Source organism: Falco biarmicus, chromosome 11 (genome assembly GCF_023638135.1).
Source record: "Falco biarmicus isolate bFalBia1 chromosome 11, bFalBia1.pri, whole genome shotgun sequence".
NCBI lineage: Eukaryota > Metazoa > Chordata > Aves > Falconiformes > Falconidae > Falco > Falco biarmicus.
The window spans coordinates 23,028,924-23,044,698 of record NC_079298.1 but is presented as its reverse complement, the minus strand read 5'-3'; the positions used below and the strand labels follow the sequence as shown (position 1 = coordinate 23,044,698).

The window sequence follows — 15,775 nt, the reverse complement described above, 5'->3', positions numbered from 1 at the left end:
TTTCTTTCTCCTTTAGGTATACCTCTTGGAACAAAACTTGAGGGTCTGCTAAACAAGCAGTTTTCTGTGCATCACTGTATAGAGCAGGAGCTCAGATTAGATGTACAGTTGTCAGCATGTATCTTGCTTTCCTCTCAATGCAAATGGGATCTCAAAGAATACTCGAGGGGATTTCGTCTGGTCTCAGTAATTAACTTTAGAGAAACTCATTATGCTACAACTTTAAACTGAACCGATCTGATCTCTGAAACCTTTCTTTTGCCTATTAAATTAAGCAAGAATTAGGACAGGTTCATTATTCTGGTTCAGCTGGTCTGGGTATCACTTGTTTCTTGTGCATATGCAAGAAAACTGGCTCCTCTCATATATACAATATTTGTTAAATTCAGCTGCGCTTGTCTCAGCTTGTCTCATTATTTAGTTGTACTTTACAAGCTTTGGCCTTAAAGATTACCAATTAAGCAGTCCCATGTTGAAGATGTAGAAATAGGCACATAGATGGCATTTTCAAGATTGAATGAATTGTCTGAATAGCAGAAAGAGAGCTGAAGAATATGAGTACAGCTAAGAACACGGAAATTGAGCAGAGCTGACTGTTCTTTGACACTAGGTAAGATTTAAAGAGTTCAGGTACATACATCAAATATGCCTTGAAAGTAAAAAACACTGACTCAGCAGAAAACAGATGGATAAAATAAGTAGATCTTCAGCCTGGAGATGCTCCTCAAGATTAGCAGGTTCTTGAAAGCCTTAGTGATCAATGTACATCTCCAGGGCACAGTCACACCAGCCAGTTAACCCATGAGGTGTTGTCATGGTCCTTTGGGTATGAATGCTCTGACAGAGGACTTGGCAAGTGTCTCAGAGCGCGCATCACCAGAAAATTTGGTAATTGCATTCTGGTTCTGTCAGTGCAAAGGGAATTTCAAAATTTCGTAGAATAATGTGCTTTTGTGAATCTTTCCAATCAAGGAAGATCATAAATCTAAAATAATCTAAGCAGAGTCTGAACCAGAATGAGCTACTCGGTGCTTCCTGTTTACCAGTTCAATTTTATATAAAGTTACATCATCATACCACCATGAGAAGAGACTAAACTCCTACAGTAAAATAGAAGGATCAATCTGGTTCCTTGACGAACATGTAAAGTTAATTCCAGGAGCATTCCTATCTTGTGTGTGTGTTACTATTGCTTTGGGACAGGTTAATGCGGCCTAGGCTGTTACCTAGACAGCAACTGCACCCAGTTACCTGCAGTGCTAATTACTCAGGGCTGACTCCTACCCTGCTTGGAGATGTATCGCTGTATAAACGTGACACCTGTGTTGGTCATGTTTTAGGGTTCAGTCTAACCTCCAGGAAGGAATTTTAATTTTTAATTTTTTTAAGAGATTAATGATCTACTCCATTGGTGGAGTTGACTGAGAATTTTGGAAAGTTTTGTTGTTGTTTTTAAAATCCCGTTTCGATTTTTTGAAAGGTTTTTTGGAGCTTCATGTGGTAAATCAAGCATTAGCCTATGCAGTCAGTATGTTTTGTTGTGATTCATAGACCCTATGATAAAGAATGATTCTGTTTTCTCCCACAAGAAAAACTGCTTCAGCTGAAAGGTTGAACTTACTGTGTTGCTTAGCCATAATACTGCACCAATCTTGTATCTCCTAGTACACATTTGCTGTCTAAATTAATTGCTGTAAGGTTTTTAAGTAGGAGCATAAAATGGGAGGGGAACAAAGTCATGCAATGAGCTGATCATGAAAGAAGAGAGTCATTTACCTTTGGGGTGTGCAATACATATCAGTTTCACACTGTATTTTTTGTGAAACTGCTATTAGAATAGCAGGCAAATTATAAGGAAAAATGTAAGGCATTTGTTTTGCATGTGAAAATGAAAAGAAACTAAGACTTGAGGGAATAAAGTGTTTATTTTGAGTATACCATTTCAGCTGCTTTTAAATCTTTATTTTTTGACTAAGTTGTCTTAATGAAAGTCAAAATTGCTTTTCACCATTGAGCTGGTTTACAACCAAATCTCCAGGCTACCTCAGCATACATAGTAAAAGAAAATGAGAAAAAAAAAACCAAACAACCAACCAAAGCCAACACCAAAAGCATCTTGTATTCTTAGTGTTTCTTTTTAAAAAAGAAAGTGCAATTTGTTGTATGCAAGAGATGGGGATACTCACATATTCTCCATCAAAAGATGGATATGAAAATATTGGAGGTCCTAAAAACAATGCCAGGGACAAATAGATCTGACTTGGACCTTGATCTAACTTTGGAGGAGGGGATGGACTAGATGACCTCCAGAGGGCCCTTCTAGTCTGAATTATTCTATGACCGGATTACTCAGATGCAGGCTGTGTTAATTGTTGCTCATAGAAAAGGCTTTATCAATTGACCTAAATCCTAAGAGACCTTGGGGAACTGCAAATGCAGTATTGGTATGGGCTAAGCTAGCAGGATATGTCCTATTTGTTATTAATATTGTTAAATGCTGGTGCTGCTGATACAAGAAAAAGAAAATACTATGAAAACCAGAGGGATTAAAATCAGACTTAGCCCCAGTTCAGGGAAGTGTTCAGGGCACCTTGATGCTCATGTTTTAAGGTTTTGTTTAACAAGACATAAGCATGTGACTGACTGCTGTCTGAGTAGAAACAACTCATAGGTTAGAAAGCTTTTTCTACTCTATTGTCTTCAACAGGTTATTTCTTATTTTTGCACAGTAACTATTAAATTTACAACTGAGATTGTGTGCTCACAATAGGGTTTTAGTATTTTTGTTTTGTTTAAATAAAATGCTGATTGTGTTTTTAAGCAATAGTTCTAGTAGGTATTCATCCTCCCATTGGGAATCATATAAATGCATCATTAATTTAAAAAAAAATGGACTCCAAAGTCCATTTTATGCTCGGGAAGTTGCTAACAGACAAAACAGGAGAGATGCCTTCTAGACTATTTTAAGAACATTACCACTTTACTGAAACCAGTAAAAAAAAACCCCAACAAATTGTTCAAATCAAACTACTGCAGATGGAGTAAGAAAAATGTTTTGCTTCTTGTTGAAAGAAAAAAAAAAGATTTTGCAACCACAAGCTGCTTTTTATTTTACTGCATAGCTTACCAAAGCTTTCGAGCTATCATAACTGACCCACATAAACAAAGAGCTGTGAAAATAATTTTTTACCTTTCCTCATGTTCCTGCTTTCTGCTTCATTTGTTATTTTGGAGGCATACAGTGTATTAGGGAATTACTGAAATATCTTCTGTCACCATTCCAAATTGCAGCTACTCAATATATACAAATGCAATTCTGTGTACTCCCTGGCACTGCATAGAGCCTCAACATCCTACTTAACAGCAGTCCATTTGGTTTTAAAGTCTAAACTTCCAATAGCCATTTCCTTATCTATTTTGTTCTGATAAGCAAAAGGGAACAATATTTTTGGACTGCAAAATTTTGCACTGGAACAAATGTCCTTGTTCTGATTTATTTTCTTGAATTTCTGAGGAGAACCTGGACTTTCTGAGGAGAACCATGGAGGAAATTATGGAAAACAGTACACTTGTTCAAAACGCACTACAAAATGCAGTGCCGGACAGGGGACTGAGGCAGGATAGGGAACTGGCAACATAAGTTTAGTTCAACACTGTTTAGCAGGCAGCAGTAAAAAGGAAGTGTTCCCATTTATGAGAACACGGAATCTTGGCATGATAATGTCTATTTTATTTTCCTGGAGAGGCAAAAGGAGAATGCAAAAATACCCAAGCAAACTCCAAATACTGCCTTTGCAAAAAAAAACCCCAGAAATAGTAGGCTATTTGTGAGCAAAATGCATTTTACTAAATTTTTGGTAGCAGCTAGCTATTGCATGGTAACTGAAGGGCAAAATTTTATTTCACATTTCTGGGGATCAGTCACAACTTTTAGGTATGTTGCTTTTACTTCTAGTATGACTGTCATCTTGCTTAGAAACTGTGGCAGCAAACCCCAGAAGGCTTACTGGAGTGTAACTACGGCCCCCCAGTATAGTTCGACACACAGCAAAGATAAATTTACCCAAGTAGTTTACAAGTTAATTTTTTAACCCGCTCATATTTAATATTTATTTCTGTAGATTGAGGAGCATTTGCTAGGGAAAAATGTTGCAGAGCTCGTAAACGAAAAAGATTTTAGTTTACCTTTGTACAAATACAGAAGTTCAAATGCTCCAGAAGCCAGTGAACCTGCATGAGTGTTGAGTTTCTGCATACAGCCTGCTCAAACAACTAGGGAACTTCAGCCTCCAAGGATCAGAGCCTTGACTATCTGATGAAAGACTAGGAGGGAGGAAGAGAGGTGGCTGTGATGCCCCAGCTGGGAATGCCCACGGGGGTGACCTGGTGTCTCCCTGGTAGCACAGCATCTGCCTCACACCCACAGAATAGACTTTTAGTCACCAGATTTCTTGAAAAATTGCTATATAAAACTGAAATTTATATAGATTCAAAAGTTTCCTACTGAAATAGGTAGGAGTTCTCCTGCTGAGTCATTTGGAATAGGATTTTACTCCACAAATAGGTTTACTGAATGAGTTTGAGTGCAGCCGTTCCACACTCTGAAATGATTACCAATTCCTGGTATCCAAAAATGGCTTCATGATGACTTCTAAAGCCCTGTTAACTTAGAGCAGGAATTCTGCTCTTTCACCTGACAGGCATCAGTACACTTTTGCTTGCTGGTGGCAGGCAGAAAATAGTCAGTACAAGCCTGCAGCGGGAGCCTCTCCTGGCACACCTGGACCCAGCTTTATCCAGTCAAACCACTTTTTACTCCTCGTTCAGTACACCAGTGGGGCAGAGGCTGTGGGAAGCATGAGTGTGCCTTTCTTTGTTTGCTGGGTGTATAGATTGGGCAGCGGCAGCAGTTAATCAGTCTGTTGGTGCATGTGACAGCTGTACTTTTTTACATTTGAGATTAAGAAAGTTACAGTATATATTTGTATTTTTCTGAAGTAATGCTACTGTTCACTGTAAAGGAATTCTGTAAGATGGATATCAAAAATAACATTAATGAGCTACTAAAGCTAAAATTACAGGAACTTATGAAATTGGTTAAACATAAAAACCATTAAACTGTTTATTGAAGCTTCACAGATATACTGCAGCTAATGAGCATTTCTGCTATTTAAATAAGCCCAAATTGAACACACATTACATGGATACATAATTAGTCATGGCAGTCAAACACACAGACTCACTTTTAAAGCTTTATTTGAGGAATCTTTTCCATTTGATTTGGTTTGTTAATTAAAATATTTTTTCTGTATTCACTTATATTTTAATATTGTTTCTGCAAGTGCTATAATTTGCTGCTGCTTTTCCATTTGTGTTTGTTCGCTTTGTGAATATAGCAAATTTGGAATATACATTCAGAACTGTCCTTTTGTTCGGTGTTATTTGTGTTAGCATCACTTGATAGCAGCAGAATAATTCAATTGTATGTTGTCTTTCATCCAGAAGGATCTTTTCAAATTATGTATAATATCTCACCAGGATATGGAGGAGAAGGCAGTATAGCCACAGGACTGTACTTTGAATTTTCAAGAGAAAAGCTATATTACTTTTAAACTTTAAAGGGTGTGAGGGAACAGGGCTTTAAAAGACTCTCTTTTCTTTACCTTTGCCCAAATCATACATCAAGAAAAACATTAGGGATCTAGTTTGCTTATTGGTCAGTGTCAAACAACAATTCACATAGTTGGTGTCACCTCCTTTCTAGCTCAGGTTTGGCTCTTAAGACTCTCCCTCTCGCTCCTTGCAGAGGCAGAGAAGGGACTTCCCTTGGTGAAAGCCAGTTCTCCCTTTCTTTCTGCAGGTGGTCTAGGAGTTGATCCCTTCAGCCTCACAGTTGCCCCAGGTACCAGATCCAAACTGTGAGGTTGTCAGGAACTCTTCTGTAAGGTGCTTTCAAATCATGCCCTTATTTTTACTTAAAATCTTTACTTAAAAATTTTTACTTATTTTTATTCTAAATCTTGGCAATTATAAAAAAGACAGAAAGAAATAGCTGCTGGATGCCGTGTCAGCCTTGCCACCAGGGAAATGTTCTTTCCCAATTTTGAAAATACTGATCAGGCAGACAAATCCCCAGGCCCTGGGGAGATGTTTCAGGTGAAGGTATGTTGGGCATTCTTTGCACTCAAAAAGCTTTTGGTATAATTATGTTCAGACAGCTATTTTAGCACAAAACAATCCAAAGATAGATTTGAGAAATGTAATAGATACAGGATAACAGAGGTAATACTCTATTTTCCCACAAGATGAAAGAAGTAGCCAGAACTTCCAGTTTTACATCATTTCTTCTGAAAAACTACATCTCCGATAGTGTGTTGCCCTCTAACACCTTTACTGTGGTTCAGTCCTGTCTCAGAGAAATAAAAGGGGTTTGTTAAATCCCCAGGCCCAGATCCTGCAGCACCAAGTTTTCCTCTGGGTTTTTTCCAAACGTGTTTTTACAAGCCTCTATGTATTTAGCTTGCAAGAACTGTCTGGACCACATGCTGAGATGGTACCACTGCATGCAATAAGTTATCCTATATATGACAAATATAAGATGATCAAAAGCTTTCTTGAAGTACAGACAGTCTGAGACACAAAGAGAAAGTTAATATATTGATTTATAAATATTACTGAAGTATTCTTAATAAATTTTCTATCAGCCATTATCAGCACTTTTTAAGAAGAAAAAAAAAAACAACAAACCCAAAAAACCAAAACCAACCCAAACAAACAAACCAAAACCCTCATTTTCCAGACTGAAAAATGTCTCAGTCTGAAGGTTGTTTGGTGTGCTTTTTCTTTAATTTAAATATTTTTAAAGAAAACCATTTCATAAGGTTTTGATTCTGTTACTACACAAATATTTTTGCCACGAGTCTATGTGTGGGGTGGGAGGAATTGTGCAAGCAATAGGTCTTGAAGACAGATTAAATACTTTTGGTATGAAAACCTGCTACAGTCTTCTAGCTTAAAACTGTCTTCTGTGATTCTGGCTTCTGAACCAGTTGCAAAAAAATACTTGGGATTTGAGTCCCCTGTGTACATGTTTGTGTATGCCAGGGGTGAGGAGGAGAGCGTAGGTGGGACAAGTAGACGACGATGTTTGTGCCTTGCTTCCTCTTTTATTATTTTGCCCCTGATTATACACAGCCCCCACTTTGAAATACACTTCTACTACACGATTTGGAGGTGAAGGGAGATAGAGAAGAAATTCCATCATGATGATGTGCAGGAAAGATGCATTTGAAGCTTGCTGTATACTCGGGCGTGCACTGGGGCAATACCACGACTTTGCCCTTGTATTGGAGAAATATTCTTGTCTTAAACTGGCAGGTTTCTCTTTTACATATATGACAGCATGGCTACATCAGTTTAATTGACCTTGGCAATCTGCATCTGCTAGTGGTATGTCCCTGAGGGACGTTGCAATTTTAAGCTGCATTTTATTGCAGAATTTTCAGTTCCCGTAGAGAAAGCCATATAAAAACTCCCTCATTTTGATATATGCCATCAACATTTGGTGAAAATATTTTTGAAAACATGATTCTCTTCATGAAGCTACTTTGAAGTGTCTTTGCAATTACAATTGAGTAATTTAAAAATGCATAATAAAAATCATTTTAATATAGAGCAAGGATTTTTTTCTGAGCATTTACATGTATTTAATGCTATTTGTATAATGCTATGCAGTATAAAAAATTATTTTCACATCTACATTATTTTTAAGGACAATAATAATGTGCAGAATGCCTATATGTGTTGTTCATTAGCATGAAAAAGAAGAAAAAAGATATCTTAATGCATGCCCTAAAAAAATACAGAAATTGCAGTGAAAAAGATAAAAAATATATTGCCTACATGTAAGCATTTAATTTTTATTCTGGATTTATGGTTTTATTCTTAATATATGTAACAGTTTTCAAAGTGTGTCTTACTTTCAGGATGTTCTGAGTTTAAACATTAAGTCGGGATGATTTTGACTTTATTGGAATATATCTTTTTCAAAATTAAACTTCTTTAATACCAACACACTTTGTTAAAGCCAAAGCTTTGATAGCATAACATTTTCTGGTGGGAAAATGTTCCATCTGAAAATTTTCTGTCAGGTTTAATAATGACCTGTCAAAAAATAACAGAGTATAATTTCTGTTGTGAGGGTCAATAAATGTGGGAAGTAAATTCTGGAGATCTAAATTGTATCAGAAACATTCTTTTTGGGGGTTTAAATGTCAAAAATAGTGCTGCGTATTAAGTTGCACAAGAGTGTATATGGTAGGTTATTCAGGAGAAAAGCATGTCGATATGGTAAGTGCAGGACAAAGCTATGGGTGGAGAGAAAGGGAGAAAATTTATTTTTCCTTTGTTAATGTTGTTCATTAATAGGATTTTCAGAAATGCAGGATTTTTCCCTTGGGAGATGAGTAATGCCAGTGAGAATGGCACTGTGAATCCCAGCTTCTGGGATATGCACTGTGTACTCAGGGAGTGACCAGAAGAACATTAGCACCAATTATTTGTTGAGCTTGCGTCAAGTCACTTCTTGTGACACTTGTGTACTTTTATTTTGTATGTGAGTCTGGCTTTGCAGGCACACAGGAACTCATTACTTTTCTGATACTACCAAACTGCTGTTCCGTATGATGTGTCGCTGGTTTTCTGTCTGAGTCCTGTTAGTAATTGCATACCTCCGCTAGCTCAACAAAACCATTTCTGTACATAAAAGGACTTCTCATTTCTACTTCAATTTACATTTAAGTAAGTGAAAGAACTTGGAACTGCTCTGCTAATTGTTATCAGTGTGTATTTGACAGATTTTAGCAACAGTTTTTTCTTTCTTCTATTAACATATTTGTTGTTCACTTTAATTACAGTCAGAGAGGCCATGGCACCTATCAAGTTTAACAGATGGGGTCTTCCTGAAGTAGATCCAGAAACTATGCAAACAAGTGAACCCTGGGTTTTTGCAGGGGGTGACATTGGTGGTCTTGCTAACACTACAGTGGAATCAGTAAATGATGGAAAACAAGCTTCCTGGTACATGCACAGATACATACAGGTGATTTTTTAAAAAAAATGTTTTCCTCTTTCCCATCTCTATCTGCTTTTAGATGCTTTAAGAGATAATTTCATTGTGGTTTAGATTAAATACACAAATTTTGAGAAACTAATACCCAGATTATCTGGTGATTTGAACATTACAGATTCATTCAAATTGGATCACAAACTTAAGTTTGCGTAGTTCAGCCCAGTCTAAGCAACATTTTCTTGGTCCCAGGTCTAAATTCCACTCAAGGGTGGCAAGCTTCTCTGCGCAATACACAGTGCAAGTAGAAGTCCTAATTGGGTAATTGGGGGAAAGAAGCGAGCCCATCAGTACTAAAAAGTAAAATCTCCAAATGGTGTATAAAGTAAAAATTAAATATTGCTAATATTGTTACCTGAGGAAGACATTTACAGAGGACTTGGTTTATCTACTCTGGAACCAAAGTTTGCTCTGATGAGGCTGATAAACTGGACAAAAGACCTGCCAAAAGTAAACACTGAATGCACAGAGGAAAATAATGCAAAAGAGAATTTACCTGAGAAATATGAGTTAAGGGGTGCAGACTTGAGAGACCTGGTAACTGCGTGTTCCCTTTTTGGTGCTCCTTGTGTGTCGCTGACTTGGCACCTCTGCCCTAATTTTTCTAGTAAAAGAGCAAGCACAAAGTCTATAGGAGCGGCAGAGGAACCTTCAGAGACAGGAGAGACAGCTTGTGTGCAGAGAGCCAGCTGACAAAGAGTGTGTTCATAGTGCAAGGAACTTTTTAGAAACACGATACATGATTCATTCTCCCACAAAAAGAGATTTGAACAACTGAAGTTGGGACTGTAACAGCTCGATGTCTTTCTCCCCCATCCATCTGCTCAAAGCCTCTCTGATTGCATGTTTGTGCAATTTCATGCTGTTGGGGTCTGATTTCGCTTCCTAAAAATACTTCAACTGAAAGCTTGTTGTTAGTATCTGTGCATATTTTTTCTCACTTGTTCTAAAGCACTGTTTGTGTCCTGCCTTCTTAGACCCTATGAAAATGCTGAGTGTGAAACATCTTTAATCTCTGACCTGCTTGGTTTAATTTTTCAGTGCACAGTGAATTTGGAGGAGAAAAGGGGTGTCTCCTCCTTTTTGTCTCCTTCCTCTTTAACCTCTAGAAATACATACATCACTTAAAAATCCTACTTTATCTTGTTGCTTCTTCCTCAAGGCTTGCTCCCCACCCCCCACGCCCAATGCATTTAATACTTTGGAAAAAATCTGAATAGTCATGGCTTGAGAATTAGAATTTTAAATCAAACAGGCTTGTGATATTAGAGCATTTCCGTTACCCTTTGCAGGTTTCAAGGCAGCTTATTCAACCTTACAGTCACACCAGGAAGCTAATGGGAAAGCCTTACAGCAATCTTCACAGGAAAGTTTCCAAATGTCAAGTGTCACCTTTCCAGCTGTTAGATGAATGGGTTGCCCAGGGGCATTTATTTGGATGTGCAGCCCTTTTAAAATCTGGTTGCTGTGGTGCAGTGCTGCAGTTTGGCAATTTGCTTCACCAGTGTTTGGCCCTGGTAGAAATTTTAGTGACTGGAGGAGAGTTTCTTTTTAAAGAGGTTGTTTAGAGAAAGATTGTATTACCCTAATGTTTATAGAGGTAGGTATGTGCGAGTGTGCACGCCTTTGTGCACGTGTGTGTGTGCGTTCAGTTCACAGTCCTATATTCTGGAAACTTCCAACATCAAATGAAAAAACATCCTTACACACTACCTTATTTTTTCTCTACTGTAAGGTTCTAAGGCAACCAGCCTTCCTGTGGTCCGAGTGTCTGACTTGAGTACATGTTAAATTTTAAATAAATCTATTGATACCATCTATCCATTTGAATTTTGGTTACAGGAATAGGTAGCCATTTCCAAAATCGCCAACTATCTCAGCACCATGATCTATAAATAATGCAGTCAGCCTTTAGCAAAATAAAACTGTTCCATAGGAGTTCTCAGCCAATCCAAGACCATGTCAAAGACTGAAACTCAAAAACACCATCCCGACTATTTGCAGAATGCACTGTTTGAACGGCACGCTGCTTGTATCCCAACCTACTCCAGGCAAAAGGCTAAGCAAACAGATGGGCCTGATATGTGCCCTGAAACTAAAGTCATTGCAAGCTCTGGCACATGGTCAAGTGAAGCATGAGATCCAGACTCCAGGACTCTCCAGCAGAAATGCCTTATGTTCAAAACTGGGAGTTATTTACAGAAGCTTCTTGGCTGCTCTTATGCTGGAAGCTTTCCATCATTAGTTGCCGAAGTAGCTCTTGCCTCTTAACATATTCCTCCCACTATATGAAGCATAGGTTCATCTCAGAAATTGTTGCCTGCAGTTCTCTCAGGTTAGTTTCTATAAACATGACCAGTCAAAGCCTAGCTAAGGGTAGCTGTAGTAAAACCTGTTAGAAAATACAGTCAGTATTCCTAGAACTATTCTTTGCATGTCAGTAGAGATTCAAACAGAACCAGCCCAATTCATGCAACTATGTGCTATTCACAACATTTCAGAATTGAACCTTTTTTGTTATTCCATGAATGATGTACAAATTTCTGTAACGTAATCTGGGTGATCTGTTTAGTCTGGGGATTGTAACGGCCCTCGCTTTTTGTCCCAACAGTGACTTCATGATCTTGTGCAGAAGCAATATAGGCTGCTGTTCTCTTGTATGCCTCAGTTACCATTCATTTCTTTTTGATCAGTGAATGGGATTTAGCAATGTAATAGTTACATTCAGGGTAATTCACAGTTATTGCAGAACTAACTTCTAATTTTCTATACCTGCCTTGAGAGCAAAGAGAGTTCTTGCATCATGATTCTTTCAGTATTTTCTTCCTGGACCACTGCACCAGCCTTAACACTTTGCTTCTGCTCTATTTATATACTTACCTGTGGACCATTTTCCCATACATGGCGATCAAGCTGCCATCTTCTTTTTCTCACTAAAATGCCTCTTACAAAGTTACTTCTCCTCTCTGATTCACAATAAGTTTTCTTTTATTTAAATCTCTTTGTTCTTTACTGTAAACTCCCCAGTGTTCTTTTCTTTTATATTTTGACTAGACTGAAATGTGCATGATACACTTTAAAAATAGAGGGCTCGATCCCAACTGGTATAAATTGCACTTCACTAAGACATGATTCAGTATGAATTTTGAACACATCACTGTGTTATGTTGAACCAGTATTGTGTATTTCCTGTTTTTACTTTATCTGTGCTGTCAAAAAATATATGGGCTTTGTATCTGAAGAGTATAGCTGTTGATTCTTTTGTGAAGGTTGACCATTCTCATACATTCCTAGAGCATGCATGAATGTACATTATTTCATAATCAATAGTAGAGATAGGTGGTTCCCAGGAAGCTTGTCTTTGAAGCTGTTAGTGATGTTTCCTGCTTTTCAGCATAATCAAAGGAAAAATTGAATATCCTTTTGTTTAGCTAGAACAACATATGAAACACTAGCATGGAGATGAGTAACAAAGCACCATTTGCAAAAAGGTGGTGCAGGAAACCTGGTATTTTAGTTGCTTACCATGGAGTAAGCAATATGTCTGTTCCAGAAACGGAAAGCCAGGAAAGACCTTAGAAAATCCAGCTGGATGGAGCCCTGAGCAACCTGCTGGAGTTGACCCTGCTTTGAGCAAGGGTGTTGGACTAGATGGTCCCCAGGGATCCCTTCCAACCACAGCCGTTCTGAGATTGTATGAAAAAACATAAACATGTTTAACAAAGTTTAAACGTATTTAACAAAGTTAAGTAATGGCAATCATGGAGAGGATAGAAGCAGCACGTGCAAGAGAGAAAAGATGTGTTTAAGATCAGACTTAAAAACTGAGAAAGCAGGAGTGAGATGAGAGTATTCAGAAGGACTTTTGCAGGCAGGATTTGTAGAGAAGGCTCTCTGTGAAAAATAACAGTAATACAACTACTCACTTTCACAGTCTATCTTTGTTAAAGGCCCAAAAATGCAGTTAGACCATATCACTGTGCTTAAGAATTTTATCCATCTAAAGAAAATCAGCGTCACAAATTGTATCAGGTCCAAAGCTGAGTTCCTGCCTGTCGGCCCTGCACTGTGGACTGTGTGGCTTTTGCCTCTGGCCGTACCCTGGTTAGAGCAAGGCAGGGCCGCTGCATGCAGCGTGCTGGGGATTTTTCACTGCTCCAGTATCCACAAAATCACCGTGAATAGAACAATAAGTACCTGCAATATTGTTAGCTCAGCTGGTTGGCATTGAATGAGAGGAAGAATGGGCCACACTTTTTGTTTTCTATTTTTAAAAATCAAGGGAAGGTTATTATAAATAAACCCTTGCCTGCAGGCTTTCTTTTCCTATTTGTTTGTGCAATGTCAGGGAAATCCTTCATTATGAAGATGATTTTACTTTCAGAAAGCTATAAAACATTTTAGTTTGTCAAAAGTTTCACTTTGTAGAAAATGCATCAGGGCTTAGTAAATTTATTTCTTTTATAAGCATTGTGCTGAAAGGAAAAAACAGCAAAAAATAAATAGCGCAAAAAGGGAGGTGATAGGAAGGAGGGAGGTAAATCTGTGACGATGTATAGCATTGGCTACTGAACCTTCAGCTACATCCTGCCCCTGTGTGTTTTTATAGACTTGTTTTATTCCATTGAAACCTTTTTTAATCCTCCCCCTGCCATCTCCACCTGGGCCACCTCATCATTAACAAACCATTAGGCACATCTTGCCATGCCTGAGTGCATCTTGATGGAAATGTTTGTGGGTTTGCTCCTTGTGAAGAAAGTTTGGCAGGAAGAAGATGGTTTGGGAAGTGGCTTATGACCAGTTTGCACGATGGCATGCAGGAAGCAAGGCTTGTTTTTGCCTGGGTGTATTCAACCACCTGGTTCAAAAGTCTTTCACTGCTTTGGTGGATTTTAATTTTTTTGGTCTTGTATAGGATTTAATTTCTGTTTTATCACAGAAAGCTTATTTGGGGTCTCTAGTAAAGAATCACTTTCAAGCAATGCTCATTTTAGGTGAGAATTATTTTTAGATATTAAATTATCCTGCTTCGAAAAAGAAACAGAACAATGTGATTTAAGCACTATGATTATATTAAGCACTTAATCTGTCTGTCTATAGCAATCCGTATTTACAGTTACACAAGCAATGAATACTTTGTGAGCAATACACAGGCTGACATGTATTCACAGAGAATATTTGAACAATTCTGCATAGCAAATGAACTAAAAAATAACTGCTTTCAAAATGGAAAATCAGATTTATTTGTCACATGTGCATATAAAGTGGAATGGGCCAAAAACCTTTCCATGTCTTTCTTTGCTGTTGTTCTTACAGAATCAAAATCAAGGTGTTCAACACAAGAGTTCAGTCGATCAGTGTTGAATTCAGCTGATTTCCCCACTTCCAAATATGTAGGAGACAAAAAGTGCTAATTAAAAGTGCTAATTTAAAAATGCTTTAATTTCAGTTGTGTGATCGAGGAAGTTCTGTTTTGGCATTGCAAACAACATTGTGCAGTTGAAATTTTAGTTAAGAAAGACTAAAAAAAAAAGGTTAAAAGATGAAATCAAACCCAAAATAATCAAAAGACAATACTTCTTTTTTTTCTTCTTGTTTTTTTTTGTTCTTTTTCTTTTCCTTTGATTTGTCAGTTAACAGAAGCTTTTGAAATTTAGAGTGCCGGGCTGTCTGGTTTTCTAGGGTGTTCTAGAAAACCATTCTCTTGGTGTAGGGAAACAGCCCTGTGGCATATGACCTGGCGGCAGCAGTGAACACTCTGGAGGGAGCAAGTGGCGGGATGTCTGGCTTTTTCAAAAGTGTGGCTGCATTGCCTGTAGCTGGGAGAGGTTGTGATGCTGAAGGGAGTTTGGTCCCAAGTGTTAGGGATCTTTAAAAATTAACTTTTCTCAAAAAGTCCGCCATTAGGGACGTATTCAGGTTCACATCGTTCAGGCTAGGACAATTCTACTGCTTTCAGTGCTTTTAAGCCATCAGAAAATTTGGACCCCAGATGTATCCTGTCTGTCCAAGGAATCAAAGATCTGGGATCAGAATCTGAGATGTGAATCCAGGCAGGCCCAAGACAAAGCAGACATGAACTGGTAGGTTTTGAACCAGCTTAGGAAACAAAAGGCACTAAAACAAACAGGAAAACACTCATCCCATTCATGCATATTAGTTTTCACAGGCAAAAATAGGGTAAATAAGTTCCTTAAAAAAAAAAAAAAAAAAAAAAAAAAAAAGCCCAACCTGAACCAACCTGAAAGGCAGCAATTTGTAAGTGGCTGTGGTTTTTACTCTGTTACAGAAAATCTTCCCCACACCTCCAGTAGTGGTTCTTTTTTTTCCTGCTGAAGAAAACTTTTTAAGGATAGAAGAAACTGCTGTGATCTTTTGCTGGTACTTACTGGGAACACAAGGAACAAAAACTGTGTAGGGCTTCTCTATATTAGAAATTACCGCTTCATCTCTTTGTGATTTTATTGAGTCAACCATCTGAGCAAGTAAAGATTTTAATTCTACCAACCACAGCCTGATTAGGGTGCTGTTCAGTATCCATACATGGGGAAAGATTTTCTCTCTACAACTTTTACAATATTAGATGCAACATTTACATTGAAAGCTTTTCACCGACTCTCAAGAGAAAAGACTGTCTTTAAAATGAAA

At 37.9% G+C, this 15,775-nt stretch overlaps 1 protein-coding gene across 1 annotated transcript in view; it reads left to right on the top strand.

Annotated features, from left to right (window-relative positions):
- The window catches only part of DPYD (dihydropyrimidine dehydrogenase), a 367,004-nt gene that overhangs the window by 171,093 nt on the left and 180,136 nt on the right, over positions 1 to 15,775 (top strand). The window contains exon 12 of the mRNA XM_056356052.1: positions 8,916 to 9,100. Coding sequence (XP_056212027.1) covers positions 8,916 to 9,100 — 185 coding nt within the window. The remainder of the gene's footprint in view (positions 1 to 8,915; positions 9,101 to 15,775) is intronic.